Source organism: Anomalospiza imberbis, chromosome 1 (genome assembly GCF_031753505.1).
Source record: "Anomalospiza imberbis isolate Cuckoo-Finch-1a 21T00152 chromosome 1, ASM3175350v1, whole genome shotgun sequence".
NCBI classification, from domain to species: domain Eukaryota; kingdom Metazoa; phylum Chordata; class Aves; order Passeriformes; family Viduidae; genus Anomalospiza; species Anomalospiza imberbis.
Window position 1 is genome coordinate 45,652,429 of NC_089681.1, and position 17,746 is coordinate 45,670,174.

The 17,746-nt window shown below is 37.4% G+C and overlaps 1 protein-coding gene across 9 annotated transcripts in view; it reads left to right on the forward strand.

The window, feature by feature from the left end:
• The window catches only part of CHST9 (carbohydrate sulfotransferase 9), a 101,698-nt gene that overhangs the window by 18,101 nt on the left and 65,851 nt on the right, over positions 1-17,746 (forward strand). For 7 of the 9 annotated variants that reach the window (XM_068190108.1, XM_068190127.1, XM_068190100.1 and 4 more), the window contains one exon: positions 2,096-2,304. In XM_068190108.1, the coding sequence (XP_068046209.1) occupies positions 2,205-2,304 (100 nt within the window). In that variant the 5' untranslated portion in view covers positions 2,096-2,204. Of the gene's footprint in view, positions 1-56; positions 116-1,916; positions 1,998-2,095; positions 2,305-17,746 lie in introns of those variants that run through there. The other 2 variants (XM_068190092.1, XM_068190135.1) reach the window with 2 other exon arrangements.

The window sequence follows — 17,746 nt, forward strand, 5'->3', positions numbered from 1 at the left end:
ATATAGTCAGACCCTCATATCTTTTTATTTGCTGCTTTTTTTTCTTCCTAATCCAGATGCTGTCAATGTCCTGTTACATGAACAGCACAGCTTTTGTTTGCTGGAAACAGAAGAGGTTTGTATTCGTCAATTCTATGACTGGTGGTTCTTGAAGCATTGCTTATGCTGAGAAGCTTCTGTCTCATCAGCAGAGTGACTTTTGAAGACATGCAAACAGTGCATTTGCTGCAGCACTGAAGTTATGTGCAAAGCCCTAAGTAGGCTTGTAGTGTAGATAAAGAGCGCTGCAAGTCTGAGAATGCTGAGAGCACTGTAAGAAAAAGGGTGCAAGTGATAACAGCTAATGAAGAGCTGGGTGAAAGGAGCTAGAGACCTATACAAAAAGCATTTCACAGCATTTCCTAAGCACTTTCTCTGTTTTGCCCAATCTTCACTGCTTCCTTCCAGTCCTGTGCATCATCACAATAGCTGCAAACAGGTACTTGTGTATAACATAAGAAATTCCCTCTCTGTAGAATCAAAGCAGAAAGAGCAAGGTTAAGAATAAAGCCTCTATCACCTTCCTTTCATGTGCTTGGTTTGAACCAGTTGCTTCATGACCCTCAGAAAAAAAGACTTCAGAGAGAACATTTACATTCTGTTAATGTCTAGCTATCTGTCTTCAAAGAACAATTACACATAAAATGATTAATATTTAAACCATGGCTTACATTTTCTGCAGGCAAGTTTGTGCTTAAGAGAAGTGTATAGTTTAATGGCACAGAATTGAAAAAACATCTGAAAAGTCCTGAACAGTTTCGTTGTCCTTGAAATCTTTTGTGTCTTTCTAACGTAGTTACTTTGTTCATTCAACAGCTGTTTTTAATGGGAGTTCCTGCTAAGCTTTATGTGTACTGTATTTTTAGAAACTCAGTAATTATACATGTAACGGTGCTGAGTTACTAAAAAATAAAAACTTGTGGAACATGGAGTACTTGTATGATTCAGAATAACTGTTAAGTGGCTGCATTTTCTTTTCTGTGTATTTAACAGATTTATCTTTCAAATAGGTAGGCTACCAATAAGCTGTATTCCTTTAAAAACTTGAGTTTTTCCTAGCATTCTTTGTTGTAGTTCATCAGACACTTCTGTCATGTGCACTGACAACAGTGTCCATTATGTTGAATTTTAAGGCATTTTCTTTTGCTGTGCAGGCCAGTTTCAACAACTGCTCTTCAGCTTCTAATGCACTTTCAAAGTGAGCACATTCTTATTCAGTTTAAGGAGTTGTCCTCTAGTGATCCACAGTGTCTTCATGTTCTGATGTTATAAAATGAATTTTATGACCCCTTTGTGGCACATGCAGGATATCAGATAAATTACTTCTTCTGGGTCCACTGCTGTTCAATAAAGTAATCTTTTTGATAAGTTTTTACAGTTGAGCTTGTTTCCATTAAACTTAACGGCAAGAATTGAGTTCCTGACAAGTCCCCCTTGCAAAACAGAGCTGAATAAAAAGTTGAGCCATTAATTAATTTTCTGCTCTATTCTGATACCATCCTATGCCAACATTTCCTAATCCTGCAAAACTCAACTTGGATTCATATTTGAAGGTGAACATCATTGTATGACTCCTCGATGCGCAGGCTGAACCAATGGCTGGGGCTCTGCAAGCAGAGTGGTCGTGTTGTGGGGTGACCCATCCTTAGGACACGTGATTATACAGTCCAGAAGCGGGGATGCTGGGTTGCCCATCACACAGGGCTGGCAGCCTCTTGGAGTGTGACCCAGCCACCTGGGAGGCTCCAGCTGCTTGCTGTTACTTCCCAGCTGTGATGGTTGGTGACCCAATGACCCAATTTGGGTCATTACTTCCCTCTGTTATGACAGCAGATGACATTTGGTCTTCTGGAGGTGGAATGGTCTTTACAGCCACTGAAACGCATCTGCTTGGAACTCATCTGGGGGTAGAACATCGAGACTGTGAGCAGAAATATAAGCATTGAAAGCAATAGCTTGTAAGAGTTCCAGCTTGTATATAGTATGCTGTTAACACAGTCTCTGGTGAAGAATAAAAATGTAACACGAGAACAACCTCCCTCTCTTGTTATTCTAGGTTGGTGTCTCTGGGGAAGACACCGAAGAAGATGCGGGCATGCTGAAGACTTCAGAAAAGTGAGCAATGAGTCCTTCTGAAAGCTGAAGAGAAGCCCCATTGTAGGGTCATGAACCTAAGACAAGTCTTCGTGTCTGTACTGCTGTTTGGAGTAGCTGGTCTACTCCTCTTCATGTATCTGCAAGCTTGGATTGAAGAGCAACATAAAGGTACACTAGGCTTTCTGTCTTGGTTTTGGTTTTTTTTTTTTTTGTTTTTTTTTTTTACCATAGTTGCATCTATTATTTTAAGATGACCATAAAACCTATTGAGGACAGTTGGGGGTGGAGTCCCCATCCCTGCGCCCCACCTTTGGGAGTAAAATGGCATTGAAAATAGACTCGTTTTAAGTGCTACACTTCATTAAGAAATTTCTGCAGTCATATGAAAAGATGCCCCCAGCTACCTAATTGTATTGTATCAGCTTCATTTCCAAAAGCAAGTGTTGCAAAAGCATTCTACATGTCCAATTTAGAAATTATTCTCTATGATGATTTGTTATGGGTTTTGTACGTTACATTTTGTATGGTAAAGTAATTTTTGGAGAAAAACTGCTGTGTTTTATAGACGAAAGTGGTCTTCTAAGCAGCAATGCTCATGGAATCATCCTCTCCCTTTCTTTTTTGTTTGTTTATTTGAGACTGGGCTTAGAAGTCTTTTTATATATAGCATCAGAGTCATATAGCAACTTCAGGTAAATCTGTGTTACCATTGGCTCAGGATTACACTTCTGAATTGTATTGCTGTTGTTTCCTATTTGTGATGTTTTGGGTTGAACTCCAGCTTGATCTAGATTCTCTTATGGACTAAACTAAGTCAGGATATTTACCTCAACCCCTACTGGAAGCTCAGTAACCTTCTGCAAAATGCATGTCACTAAGGTCCTCCATGGTTCTGCTCTGCAGGTCTACTTCTGTTATGTTGCCTTATTGAGGGCATATCCTTGATTTTACTTGTATACTTGTATTGGGGGATCAGGGTTTTGTTTACAATGTTTGGTCGGGGGTTTGGGGGGGTTTTAGGATTGTTTGGGGTTTTCTTGGCAGTGGTTTTTATTTGTTTGTTTCCAACTTGATGAGTCTTGACTTTTAGATCCTCTTGTCTCTCTCGCTCAGCTTCCATTTCCTCTGTAAAACTCCTATTTTATAGTATGTTGATACCATTGTGAAGAAATATATCTGTAAAACCACATTAGTCTCTGGCTTTATTGATTTGTACTGTTATTCCATGAGCTGCTAGGCTCCAGTATGTTTTAGAGAGCAGTGTTGAGGGGGAAATATAGTGCATAATTTCTGCAGTTGCTTGACAATGACCTTGAGGTTTTTTTCAACTAAGTGCAATGATCACAGCATTAATTCTGCCCTGTTAATTTTTCTGTGCTGTCCCAAAGTATTCACAAGCTTGTATTAATAAAACTGTTGTAAGAGATATTACAGGCTCCCTTTGGAAAGGTCCTCTTGTAATCAGTTGTTGACAGAAGGGTGCTAGCAGAAACTGAGCATGAAGCAAAGGTGGGGGGGTCTTCCTTGAAAATCTCTACTGTTGTCAGGAATGTTAAGGGCAGATATCCTTGCTTTCAAGGTATTTCAGGAATGTAGATGATGACTGTAGATTATTGATTTATTTACTTGCTGACATTCTTCACATTCCTTGCATCTTTTCTTGTGCTGTAATTAACCTTTCTTTCCTTGCAGTGCTCCTTGTTGTTGTTTCTCACTGCAGTTTTTTTTACTCCTTTATTTTGTATGTATCTTTCTACCATTAAAAAGAAACAGGGAAAATAAAATAAAGTTTGAATTAGGACAGACTCTGTTCTTTTGGCCAACCAGATGCTTTCTTTGGGGTTTTCTTTGATATATTGCTATAATCTTCTTCTGGAGAGGCTTCTCCTCGCACACATAAGTCATTTCCATGTGGAAACATTTCTCTAACAAAATGGAAGCTATCAGAGAATAACAGAATGGTTAGTGAGCTTAAAGTGTGACTGCAGTTTTGAGTGCCCTTTTATCCCACTGGACTGCTGTTGTGACAGCACTTCATCAAGATCCAAAAAAAAAGAATTTTGACATTCTCTACAGTAGCAGTAGACAATGTCATACACATTAGCAAGAGCATGGAAAAAACTCATTCTTTGGTGTCTGCTCTTGCTTCTTGTTCCAATTTAACATTTAGAGAGCCATTCTTTTTTATTTCAAACACCTGTATCTCCCCCAAACATTCTGCAGTGCAATTCTCTAATTCTCCCCTCCTGTATGCTGCTTTAGAGTTGATATGAAATAGAACATATTTGCATATTCACAATATACATTAGTTTAGTTAAGGACATTTTGTAATTTTTTTCCCTTTCCTGCTCTGTTTTTTATATTGCCATGTGTTGTGCACTACGGCTTTTTTGGGGATGAGCTCTATCTGGAGAATCCTAAACTGACAAGTATCTTTGCAAAGATTTTATGTGTTCCTTTAATCCTCTCACTAGCTGCACAGCTGTAAGACAGCTAGTTTTAATCTGCAAGTGGCTGAGCATGTAAGGTGAAGTTCTGCTAGGAAATGGAAAGTGCGCCTCATGCTTCTCAATTGCCGTGCTACAAGCCTGTAGAGACAAGTGTTTGTTGCAAGCAGAACTATTTTTATCTTCCACAGTGCCCTTCTCAAGACCTACAGCATTCATGTTTGCATTTGGTTGCTGAAGGGATGGAAAGTTGGATGTGTTTTGAGTTAAGGAAAGTATCTGTTTTGCAGCTGTGAAATACTTCTCCTTACCACCCCATTCTTCTGAATATCCAGAAACTTTATAAATCACAATCTGTGGAAAAGATAGGGAATTTTACTTTTTTGTGGTTTGTAATGTTCTTGCTTATTTCTCAGGCTCTCCTAACTGTGGTGTGAATTATCCCCAATCAGATTTTTTTTTGAGGGAACTGGAAAATTATGTGGTAGTTTTCAATTCCCTTAATAATGTTTGGCCTACTGTTTTAAAGTTGGACTGTTTTCTTTCACACTTGCCATTCTAATTGCCACTTTTTTTAGCTATTCATAATTTTTCACACTAGATCCAACGCCAGTTTTTATTCATAGTTTGCTTTCTCTCTTTTTGGGTCTCTTATTTGTACTTCCTGTTCACATCACTGAGATATCAACTATGATTTGATTCCCCTGTTTGTCTTATTTTGCTCTAGACTGGTCTTATCCAAGCATGTTTTTCTCTGATTTATTTTTACAAACTTCACTCATTACTCAAATGTATCCAGCCCAGAAACACCTCTAATTTTTCATCCTGTCCGTCTACTCCAGATGCACCTGCAGGCTGAGCAGCAGGATGCACTTCTCAGCACAGCCGTGTCTTCTGCTCCCTCCCACTGTGCTTGGACTCTTCAGAATATTTCTAGTCGTGTTTGTCATCCCTATACCTTAAAAAAGGGAAAATCTTTCATTTAAAGATGTCTAAGAAACAGCTGCTAGCTACATGGTGGTCCTCTCTGATGGCTTTTCAGAGACATTAGCAGACTGAGAGAACAGGAGAATTTCTTGGTTTGGCTCTGGGCATGGAGTGTATAAAGACAGGATGATACATCTTTACTTCTGTTGGGTAGCTTCAGTTCACCTCAGTGGAGTAATTTGGAACAGACTTGTCAAGAGCCCAGTGTAAGCATCAACATGTACAGGCTACATCTGGATCAAAATTTAATTGACAACATTGATAATGTGGTATATATGGAGCACTTCATGTTCTTCATATATAAATATATCCATTGTATATAAATTCACATACATGAATGAAGCTTGATGTGAATTCAGCTGGATCCTACAGCTTTTCTTGACAGTTCTCCACATGGTCTTGCATTATGCAGTGCAAGCATCAAATATTGTGGCACTGATTAAGAAGCAATCACTATTTGTTACATGCTTATAAATTTCCAGCACTGTTGATCTTATTCAGATGAAGCAAACTACTGGGTCTCAGGCTGATGTTGAATTCTGTACCATGAGTTACCTGAATTAGGGGGTTTTGGGGTACAAAGGACACTTGCAATTTAATCCTGAAATATGAATATTAAAGATAAGAATTGGAGTTTTAAGATAGGGGTTCTAATTTTGTACTTTAAAACTCTTCCCTTTTTGGGGGACTGATGTGATTTAGTGTGACTGATTACTACAAAATAATCTGAGGATATCTTTGAGATTAGAATGGTAGGCTGGGTTTGTTTCTTTAGGGTTTTACCATGTGGGTTTTTTTCCCCTTCTCTCAAAGTTTGTGTAATTATTTTTTTGTGAAGTGGGCCTAGTAAATCCATGATTATGAATGACTGTTTTAGAATAGTGTAGCCTTGCCACTAATTAAAAGGCTGGACTGCCCTCCTATAGATTTCTGGTTCCCAAGAGTGAAAATGTCTGCATCTCCTCTTTCCCAGCAGTTCTGTATCTCACCTTAAGGATACCGAGATTTTTCTGTGTCTTTTCTCTTCACTTTGCAGAGTATCATTTCTGTAGCATCAGTGCTTGCCCAGGCATCCCTCTGCAGTCATTGTGTTTTCCTGCAATTTTGTGCATCTACCTCTTGAGAAGCTTCCCGACACAGACCTTATACCCATTTCTCAGGCCACAGGTCTTCCTTTTGTAAAGAAACAAAATGAAAATTCAGATAAAAATAACATTTTAAAAAAAGGTTGTGCTTTTATACAATTCTTTGCATGAACTTTCACAATTTAGTCTGCTATTCCTTTAGCCATCCAGGTTCTAGCCATTATACATATTCCTTAGCACAAACAGGTGGGCTTTTTTCCCCACCTTGCTAGGTTTGGTAATCCAAGGGGGTCTTTTGGGTCCTTTAGTAATCTGGTGATATATTTTGAGTGCATGGAGTGCCTTTCTTCCTTATCTTGGCACTCTAAGTAGCAATTGAATATGTGTGTATACACGATAATATTTACTCTTTGTTGTTTTTGTGGGTTGATTTTTATGTAAACTTTGTCTCAGTGAAGAAACATTGATGTGACTTAAAGAACCATTCCTATGTGATGAATTGCAAAGGCACCTGTTTCATGGAAGTCATAGTTTTTCTAGACAATCATCAGAAAATACATTAAAATAATATATTTGTAGAAAAGAGGTTTGTAGATAAAGGTGAAAAGAACACTGCTCAATAAAGACTATTAATTATGAATAATTTAATTCTTCTAGTAAGATTGAAATATTTCTGCTGTCAAAATCCTAGGTAGTTTATGAGAGTCTTCCTAAGTCTGCTGGAGAACATCACTAGTATGGTATAAAAATCATCAGGTTTACAATGCCCAGTAACTAATAAGGCTGTTCTAATGAGTCTGGGTGTACTTAGGTTTTAGCCTTCTGGCTGGAATATGCTGTGTTTTGTGTGTGAAATGTTTCTGTTCCTTTGTTTTGTTTTATTTTTTAAATCTGCCCCATTATTGGACTGAAGCACTAAAGAAAGAAGATTTAATAGGATTTAAATGCTGCTTAGTGAACAATTACACAGGTATTGAAATCCCAAAAATGCTACAAAATTTTATTAGGTGAATTTCTCTATTATAACATAGAATGAGTTTCCTTTCTCCACACCCAGCTTTCAGTAGATGGAAGCTGTAGGGAAAGAACAATTGCCTTTGCAGGAAAAAAGCTACTAAGAAACAGGTGGAAATTGATATTTTCTTAAACCATAATGGTCTAAAAACACAAGAAAAATTTGAAGATAAGAGAAGTTGGTTTCCTGAGCTACTGATTGTAGAATCTCACCCTGTCTTCTGCAGTTGCAAATCCCAGAATCTTTAAGAAAAAAATGTTAAAAATTCATATTTTATAACAGTTAAGGCTTTTTTATCTGTTTCTGAGGATATTCTTCCCAGGTCTGACTGTTTAGCAGCCGTTTCATTTATTTTTTCATTAAATCATTTTCATCTTGCATTTCATTAATTTTACTTTTAGAATTCCTAGTGCTAAATCCCATTTAATTTTATAAATCCTTCTGGTTTAGAAGAAATTCCAGCTTCCACATTCTGGTGGTATAAAGCAAACTAAGTGGGATGAGGTTTTGGGGCTTCTCTTAGCTATATATTCAATTTCATGTTTGAGCAGAAGCTGATGGCATTTCATGTATTATTGTGTGTAAGCTCTGAACAGCCCACACAACCTTGTTCATGCCTACACCACAGGGATTTACTTCTAGAAAGGTGCAGAACAAACCTTAATTATACAAAGGACACCTGAATATACTCTTTCTTGCCTGTTTTCAAACAGAACTTTCAGAAGAGGATTCTGTAACTTTCTTGTATCTGTGGGCATGAAACTGAATTAACTTCAAACTTTGAATTCTAGTTAACCCTGGAGGGCTTTTTGGCTTGGTAGTGAAACACTTATGAATTGAGGTATCCTTCTTCCTGGAAAGACTGAGTAACAGTAACGCTCTTTTCAAAACGCTCCTTTGAATTGGATAGAAAATATGTAATGGGTGCTTTTCATGCTGCTTTCCAATTAGTCAGATCCTAAGAGCAGAATATTTGGCTGATGTTTGGAAATGTGATTTTACAGAGTCCTTAGTAGTCATTCTTTCTGTTAAGTGGCTATGCTTTTTCTTTTTTTAACATGATATGTGAGTTTTGTTTTGTTTTCCAACTTTTTTAAAATTTTCTGAGAGATGTGTTGTCATTGAATGAAGTGGTTAGTTTTTAGTTATTGTCCACCATTGTTACTGCTTTTAATAATATTTGGTTCATGGCACTTTTCCAGTTCCAAAATGTCCTTTCCTTAAAAGCCTGTAATTTGTGCAGTAGAGCACTGCATTCTTGTCTCTCCTGGGCATGGATTGTATGATGCATACAATTTAAGACAAATGTAGTCTTACAAAGCAAGAAGGGTGGAGAGGTATTTTCCACCTTGCAAATCATCATTTAGACATGACAGTAGAAAAAAAATGAGATCACAGAATCGTTAAGTTTGGGAAAGACCTATAAGATTATCAAGTTCGACCTTTGTCTTCATAACCACATTGCCAGCTAAACCATGGCATTTAGTGCCATGTGCAGTCTTTCTTGAACACCTCCAAGATGATGACTTCACCACCTCCCTAGACAGTCAGTTCCAATTCTAAAATACCCTTTCCATGAAGCAATTCTCCTGATGCCCAACCTGAACACCCCTGGTACAGCTTGTGGCTATGCCCTCTAATTCTGTCACTCCCACTCGTTGCCTGGGAGAAGAGATCGATCCCCATCTTCTACACCCTCCTTTCAGGAAGTTGTAGAGAGTGATAAGGACTCCCCTGAGCATCCTTTTCTCCAGGATAAACAAACCCAGCTCCCTCAGCTGCCCCTCATATAACTTATTATCTAGGAATTATGATGAAAAGATGAATGTTTTTCTTTTCCTGGCTTGTTCCATTTTCCTTACATGCACTGCACATTTTCAGAGGAGCAAGTGGTTGCTACTGGAGTATATTTAAGGCTGCTTACCTCTGTGTCTGATGCTGAACTGCTTTGATATGTTGCTTGATTGCAAACAGTGCTGTTAAAACATGTGATGTGGTCTCTGCAAAATTCCAAGGAAAAGCTTTGGTTTCTTACTGGAATTAAATTAGAAATTCTGATGTTTGTTTTAGGGGTGAGTATATACATACAGGTATGCATAGATATATATTTATTTTAAGTATCCCCTTTATTTTCCTTTTTTGTGGGAGCAGAGACTGCCGGTAGGAGAAATATTTTAGATGGAAACCTATCTTCTAACCACAGTCAGCTACTGGGGTACATGGAGATGAGTTTATATGGAAGAATTTTTTTGGTATTCACAGTCTATAGAACCTTCATTTCTATCTTTTCCATTTTACTCATTTGGTCTTACTGTAAACAGGTTATTACTATTAATTTGGGATACTTCTGGATCATCTTGCAATGTGTGAAAGCATTTAAAGATCAGAAGGCTGAAAGGTTTCAAGTAATGGGAGCCATTTTAGTGTATAAGGGGTTAATGTCTGCCAGATTATGTGTATGATTTAGCTAGAAAAAAGCATGATTTGTGTCAGGAAGCAAAAGGTTCAAGGAAGTGCCTTTAATGTCTTTTTTTTTAATGTGAAAGAAACTGGTTTTATTTTTTGTTCTTTTTTGTTTTTAAAGGTAATCATTATTTCACAGCAGCATGAATATTGGCTGGGCTTCCAAGTTTGGGTCCCTACTTCTTCAGACAAGTGTCTTACTTTTTGTATTTTTTAAATTTGTATTAATAGCATATTCAAAGAAAAATAATGTTTCTACATTCTACAGTATTCCTGTGCAAGACATTTCCAATCTGTCAGTTTGAAACTGAGAAGATGCATGACACATCAGCATACAGTGTTTATCTTTGCAGCTCCTTCAACCTTGAGCCTTGTGGCTATATGTGTGGGAGTGAATGTTACTGTCTTCAGCCACAAAGAAGAGAGAGCTAGCTTGGTGCTATCAAATGCTATGTTTAAACAACAACAAAATCTAAAATAAACAAAGAAAGCCCCTTCCAAAACTCCCAAATTTGCTCATTTCTGTTGAAAGTCAGGGTCAATATTCAAATCAGCTTAAGGATTCTGCTTTTTGTAAAACAGTAAATATTCATTACTCAAGAAAACTTAAAAATATGCTGTATTTTAAGCAATGCCCTGTATATAGATGAAACTGTTCCCAGGCATGTATGAGCCTCACTTGATGTAAAGTGATGGGGAATAGAATATCACACACATCCATTGGCTTTGGATTATTTTTAGTTTCATTTTGATTTAGTGAAGAGGTGCAGCAGCAGCATCCTACACTGTCTGGAAGGCCATACTTTGCAGCAAGTGCAACCTAGAAAATATTATTGCCTACAGTAGTTCTTTAGGAACTCTCACTCCCCCCAGTCCTACTCAAATCACCAAAATTATTGTTTCCTTATCACTTGAGAGCCTCCCCATGGTAACAACATCCAAGACTATCGTTGACCTCTATTAAACCTGTGTGAAACCTGTGTGCTAGAAGTACAATTTGTCCCTCACAGCTTTGTTGTTTCAAATGACTTTGTTTATATTGACCACTCAGCTTTTTATCACATAATCCTGCCAGGAATTCACAGCACATAGCTCTAGCAAAATCAGGCTGAGTAGGCACAGATTTTGTCTCTTGGCACCATCTACAAGGGAAAATGACATGAATTATCAAAATATTTGGGGGATAATAGACATTTGGGGGAATGATAGATTTTTTTTTTTCCTGGAGAATGGTAATAATAATTTTCATGTTTACAGTTCCATAATATTCTAATTAAAAACAAACAAACAAGACTTGGTCAACGTTAGACTTTTCCAAATGAGCAATGATTCCTTTTTGTTTAGTTCAGTTTTTTGATTGGTTGGTTGGCTGGGGTTTTTGTTCTTATTGTTTAGGGATGTTGCAGCACAGAAGGTCCTGGAATGGCAGGGATGGGATATGGTGTTGAGTCAATGGTTGCAAGGAGTTCAGGTCCCATGGACAAAAACTCCTATGAGCCAAGCAGACAATGAAGGGGGAAGGAGGGGAGGAGCTTTTAAAAAAAGTCATTGGCTTTGGAAAATTGACTTTCTTAAGTAACAGTGATAGCGAGGCAGAACTTTTCTTAGCAAAGAAATTCATTGGCCTGGAACATAGCAGATGATGGCCTAATAGCCACAAATTTTGATATGCACATCAGGGGATGTTTTCTGCATGTCATAGACCCTGGGTAACATGCTGAAAGGTAACTGAAGATCAGCAGCCTAAGGTTAAGAATAATCAGATCCAATATTAAATTTCATTGTGGGTGCATGCCAGCTGTTAATTGATTTTATATTTAATATGATTGGAATGGAGCAGGACATTTCAATACTAATTATAGTCCAACAACAGAACTTGCACAGCTTTGTGTACATGTGTAAAGGCATAGATGGAGGAAGAAGCTGATAAAGGTTTGCAATACTTTCTGTGATGGATGTGTTATAATCTAAGCCTAATACAAGCATGCACTTAGGATCAGCTCAAGTGAACTTGGAGTTGTTTAGAGTCATGTTGTTGGGCCCTGGGTTTGGGCATATTGCCTCTCAGTAAATTATATGCAGGAGAAATGAGGGTTTGGAGGTTTTTGGTTTTGATTATGGTCAGCTAGGGAGACGTGGTGCGTGAGTTCTGCTAGCTGCAGCTGGAAACATTCTCTTGCGTTAAACAGGAAAATATCAGTGCCTGATGCTTTGCCATTCATCCACAAAATAGCTCTGCTAAGAAAAGAAAGTATGTCCAATAGGAAATAATAAGTATAGCAAACTTCATTTGCAGAGACAGTTTTGATTATACTTTATATTCTTGCTTATATTTTTTAAAAGAGCTGCTTCTTCCTGGGAAGAGTGGAAAACAGTTGTTCTGGAACTGTTGCCATACCCCCATAATGTTTCTGTTGTTCGGAGGTGTATGTCATGACAGGTTACTTTGACTTTGGCCTTACAGCAATGGCAGAGAAGAAGGATCTTTAGTTAGCAAAAGCTTAATAGAACTGGATTAAAAAAAAACAATTTCACTGGTCCACTTGTCTATGCAAAATCATTTTTTTATTCCTGGAAGAAAACTTAGTGGCCAAATAATGCAGTGGAATCTGTTGCAATAATTTTATTGCAATAAAAACAAAAAACTAGAGTATATTTCATATTACACTTTTTGAATTAATTCTGGCAATACAAATTTGGAAAATACATAGATGCATTAGTTTTATTTTTGTTTTTATTTGTTTCTGGCTCTTGCTCCCATTAGAGTCTATAATGCACAGTATGCCTTGTCCACTACTGAGACCTAACAGGCCACCATTTGTTAACACAGGTCATGGTAGTTGAACTGTGTGTAAAATGTAGCCTGTTACTTTAAACATTATGCATAAAATTCATTAAATGTCATTGCTTTAAGATGATTCTGTACTTGCAGTCAAGAATTATGGAGCACTTTCCAGAAAGCACTTCTGTTCTTGATGTTGGGCCTAAGAATCAATAATTTCATGAACTTCAGCTTGATTTATAACCTATTTTGAAATGCTCAAGCCAAATAGCTCTACAGGACAGTTGTTAATAGAGGTGACAGATATTTGTTTTCCTTAGAAACTGAAATTTTTGTGGGAATATAGGATTCTCAAGTTCTCTAACCTTTTCTACCTACCAGCAGTCCTCAAAGAGGTCATCAAATATGTTAAATTCTGACACTGGTGAAGAACCAAATCTGTCATGTTCTGTGATGGGAGGGAAAGAAGAATCTCAGGCAGGCTGGAAGAGGGATGAGAATTTATTTGAATGTGTTTTTATCTTTTTTTCTCTTTTGCTGTGGGGGCTGCTGATTTATTAATGCAATAATAAAGTCCATTTGATATGAATAGACTCCTAATCACTGAAGAGATTACTTGTAGGATCAGAATCATTAGAGTGAGAGTTGGCTGACTGGCCCCTGATTAAATTATATCCAATGAAGCAACAAACTGTAAACCAAAATACACTATTTTTTTTCCAGTAAGTATTTGATGAGTTTCTTCTTCCTCTGTGCAATTTTATGTTAAGGATTTGCTATTGCAGTCTGAGGGCAGGTAGAAGACAATGAAAAACATCTTAAAAAACTCCCTGGCTTTGCTCCTGGATTTCAAATTACTTGCATGGGATGGGGGCCAGCACAAAGTATATGCAAAATACAACAAATAATATGGACTTAGAGGATTTTTTTTTTTTAATTTTCTTTATCCTCTTACAGATAGCAAAATTAATTTCACCCTACTTCTTTTCTGTTGCAATCTTTCCACTTCAGTCTGCCTATTTTGAAGATGAACAGGCGGGTGAGACTGGGCTTACATAGGCTGAGGTGGTTTCAGTGAGGTATAAATACTTCATGATTTATTCAACCTTTGAGCAGAAATTTCTTTCTGGTAGAATTAATCTGCACATAGCTGAGGTGTGCTACCACTTGAGTTATGATTGATCATGCAATATAACAAAACTCCATTGGCATCAGGTTTAGGACTGATGTACATATAAATATAATGTAGATAAAGCTGCCAAATGCTGTGACTGACAGGTGGGTTCAAGGCATTTTTGGCAAGAAGACTCAGCCTTGACTCTCCAGCTAAGAAAATGTGCATATTGGACAGCTTGTATTAATAGTCTGCAAATGAAATACAATTGAATGACAGTTGGGAAGCAGTTTAAGCAAAGTCTACTACGTGATGACCAATGCACATACAAATTAATAACTGTCTTTCTGGACGGTTAGAAGTTAATCTTGGTATTCTAAATGAGCTAATCCATGTGGACTAGTATCCACTTAAGGCAATCATATTATTTACTTGGGGAGGTCAGATGTTTACTTGCAAAACTTTGCTGTCCTTTCAGTTTTCATTTGGGGCTGAGGACCAGGTATTTCATCTGGGTCAGAGGGCTGCCAGATTGTCTAACTCTAGAGCTGGTAGAACAACATCTTTTTGGTTTTGTCTCTCCATAAGGGCCAAAGACCACAGAAATGATCAAAACCATTTATTCATTCTGTTCAATGTGTTTCTTGAAGCTGACACATTCACTAGCAAAGGTGCTTTGTTACTGTTTATCCCCTGAGGTAAGCCATAGAAAAACAAGAGCAATTGATAAAAAATGGCAGAGTAAAGGAAATGGTTTCTGGATCCTTGATGATAGGAAAGGAGACGATGCCCTAGATATTTAACTCTAACTTCTGTTATGACTTCTGTTACGATAAATGTGCTAAACTTACTTTAAATTGTTACATATTTGTTGTACATGTTTATGTTTTTCATGGTTATGTTTTACTTTTCTCACACTACTGCTTGGCAGTTCCTATCACTAAAATATTTTTGTCCTTTAACTAGGTTGTTTCTCACATATCAATCATTAGTTAAACCCTCTATCATAAAATCGTTCTCTGGTGACACTATCTAAAGAAGGCATCACACAATCAGCCATTCATTATGAGTATCCTGGCCACAACTGTGATGTTACCTTGAAAGAACTTCTGACATTTCAGGTTTTTCCAGAACTTTGGTTCCCACTGATGGTTCTTTTCTTGCCCTCCAAGTATCTGGAAGCAGCTAATGTGGCTGCAAAATGGGTGGATTTGTAGGAATGGAATCTCCTTTTATAGTGCAATTAAAAACTATCTTCCTCATGCTAAGATACCCCTTAGCCAAAAAGATCTGTGCTTCAGAGAATCAGTAGAATAAATGAAGATTTTTTTTGTGTGTGTGAGGAACACTGTAGTTTGGCCAATTGAAAGTATCCAAGTGTCTGTTCCTGCTTTTTTTTTTTTTTTCCTAAATAGTCTTTTTCTTTGGCTTTTGATGTTTTCCTCTGATGTGATATTGCACTTGCACGACAGTGTTTGTGGCATAGAGGTAATGGTTCAGGTAGTTCTATTGCTACAGACAGTCACATTTTGTTTTTCAATAAATAGCCATAAAACTGAGCAAATAATTATGTTTGCATTTGATGCAATGCCAAATACTATATTATCAAAAATGTTCACTTGAAACTGTACCTATCTAGGAGTGTTTTCCAGTTACTAATAAAACAAAATATTTGTGGTGGGGGAGTAAGGCCTAATCTTATGTCTAAACATCCAATGTGACAGCAAACTTTTGTATGTGGAGGCCTTGTATTGGTGTAATGCTGTGAGCTGGGGAATGAAGGATGTTGGAGAGGAGGGAAGGCAGAGCCTGAAGAGGAGCTAAAACAGTTTGGTGGCAAGACATTCAACAAGTTGAGTCCAAGAAAAAAGCCCAAATCACACTGCTCTGAGTTTTTCTTTTCTGAATAGGAGGACAGTGTAATCAAGTGTATCATAAATACTTTCTTTGAATGAGGAATGTTTCTCAGATTTAATGACTTAGACTGCTGTGAATACCAGTGAGGGGAGGCATTCAGACTGGTAGAGACCTGAAAGTTGTAAGTTTCCACGAGAAATGCTGTTTGAGCCAAGCAAGTATGGTAGCAAGATGATCACCCTCTGTCATGTAGGACATATCAGGTCACTTCTACCTTCAGGTAGCTCAAGCAGAGGCTTAGGAATCCAATTTTCTGTGGCAGACAAAATGAAGCAATAAATCAGGTGAGGTTCAAAGGTCTCTCCAGCTTTGTATATTGTCTCTACAAACAGTGCTTGGAGTAGACTATAAAGTAGAAAAGTTTATAATTGTAATTTAGAGAATTTTCTTTGCCTTTTGTGTTTTATAATTTAGAGGCCTTCTAGATTGGAGGTGTGTTCGATAGCCCTGAGTAATTCCTTCTTCCATCAGTTTGTACAGTGTTGTCTTAACTGATGCCTTTCCTCTGAGATTCCTCTGATGAGAAATCCAGCCTGAATACGGGATACTACTGGAAGCATTTTTCCCGTGATGCTCTTCAATTCTATGGAAATATTCTCCATAGTGTGTTATCACTAAAAGAAAAATTTCCACTTTCTGTCCCTGTTAGAATGTTATTTACTGATCAAAAATTAAAAATGGATGACTAATGGATGAATGGCTCAGCAGAACATCTTGGCTATTCTTCTACAATTTTGGTACTTTTCTGTACTTATTTTATCACAAACTAATCAGGAATGATTAATTGTATCACTTCAGCTTTGTACCTATCAAAGTGTTGACAGAAATTGAAGAATGTTGTTTTCCAATAATTTTTTTGTAAGAGGGAAGGAGATATTTATTTAACTGTACTCATGACTATTCAGGGATTGACTTTGCACATGTGTAAATAAACTGTCTTTTAAGAAGAGAAATTTTGATAAGAGCAGATCAGAGATATAACAGATATTTGAGGGGAGAGAGGTTTAGGTATTAAGGACTTTCTTCATAAGACAAAGTATAGCCTTTTTTTTTTTTTTTTTTGAATGAGTAACAAGTGAACTCACTTCTTTGCCAGTCATTTTTTTATTAGATGTATATTTTCTCCATACATTTGAAAAAACATGCATCTCTTAGTGCCTAAGATTGAGAGAAAGTGAAGAATAAGTGAAGATTTCTGCTTTTTTTGTATAAAGCATCAAGTGTTCCAAATGCCACATTTACTTCATGTTACTTGTACAGGGATTAGAAATGGACCTGACAGTCTGAGTTGGGCAAAATGTTTGCTGGGTAAGGATAGCAAATAGAATTGTGTGATAGCTTGGGGTTTTTATCACTATCTAGAATAAAATTTGAGCGTATCAATCAGCTGCAACACCTTTGGGAGTAGAATAGCGATTAAGCAGTGTTTGTGAGGCCATTGCCATTGCCCTGTGGATTTCTTAGAGGAGCTAACCTGCTGCCATTCCGTCTCAGAAGAGCTGTCTGTCATCAGCAGGAATAGGTATGCCAGTTCACTTCTGCAGCTTAGAGAAACTGAGCAGCTGACAGCAGTTGAGGCTGTTCTACCCATGAAACCACTGCCTAAACTTCAGCAGACAAAAATTCCATTTTCTTGTCTAAGTCAACCATTAATGAGGAAAGTGGCTGTGCTGTCAAGTTGTCACTGTTGAATGATTTTTCTCAGCTGAGACGGATGCATGAATGGGAAAAATAACTTTACTAATTTCAAGCAATTTAGCTCTAATGACTTTTTAAAAGCTCCACAAGCTAGGTGGTCCA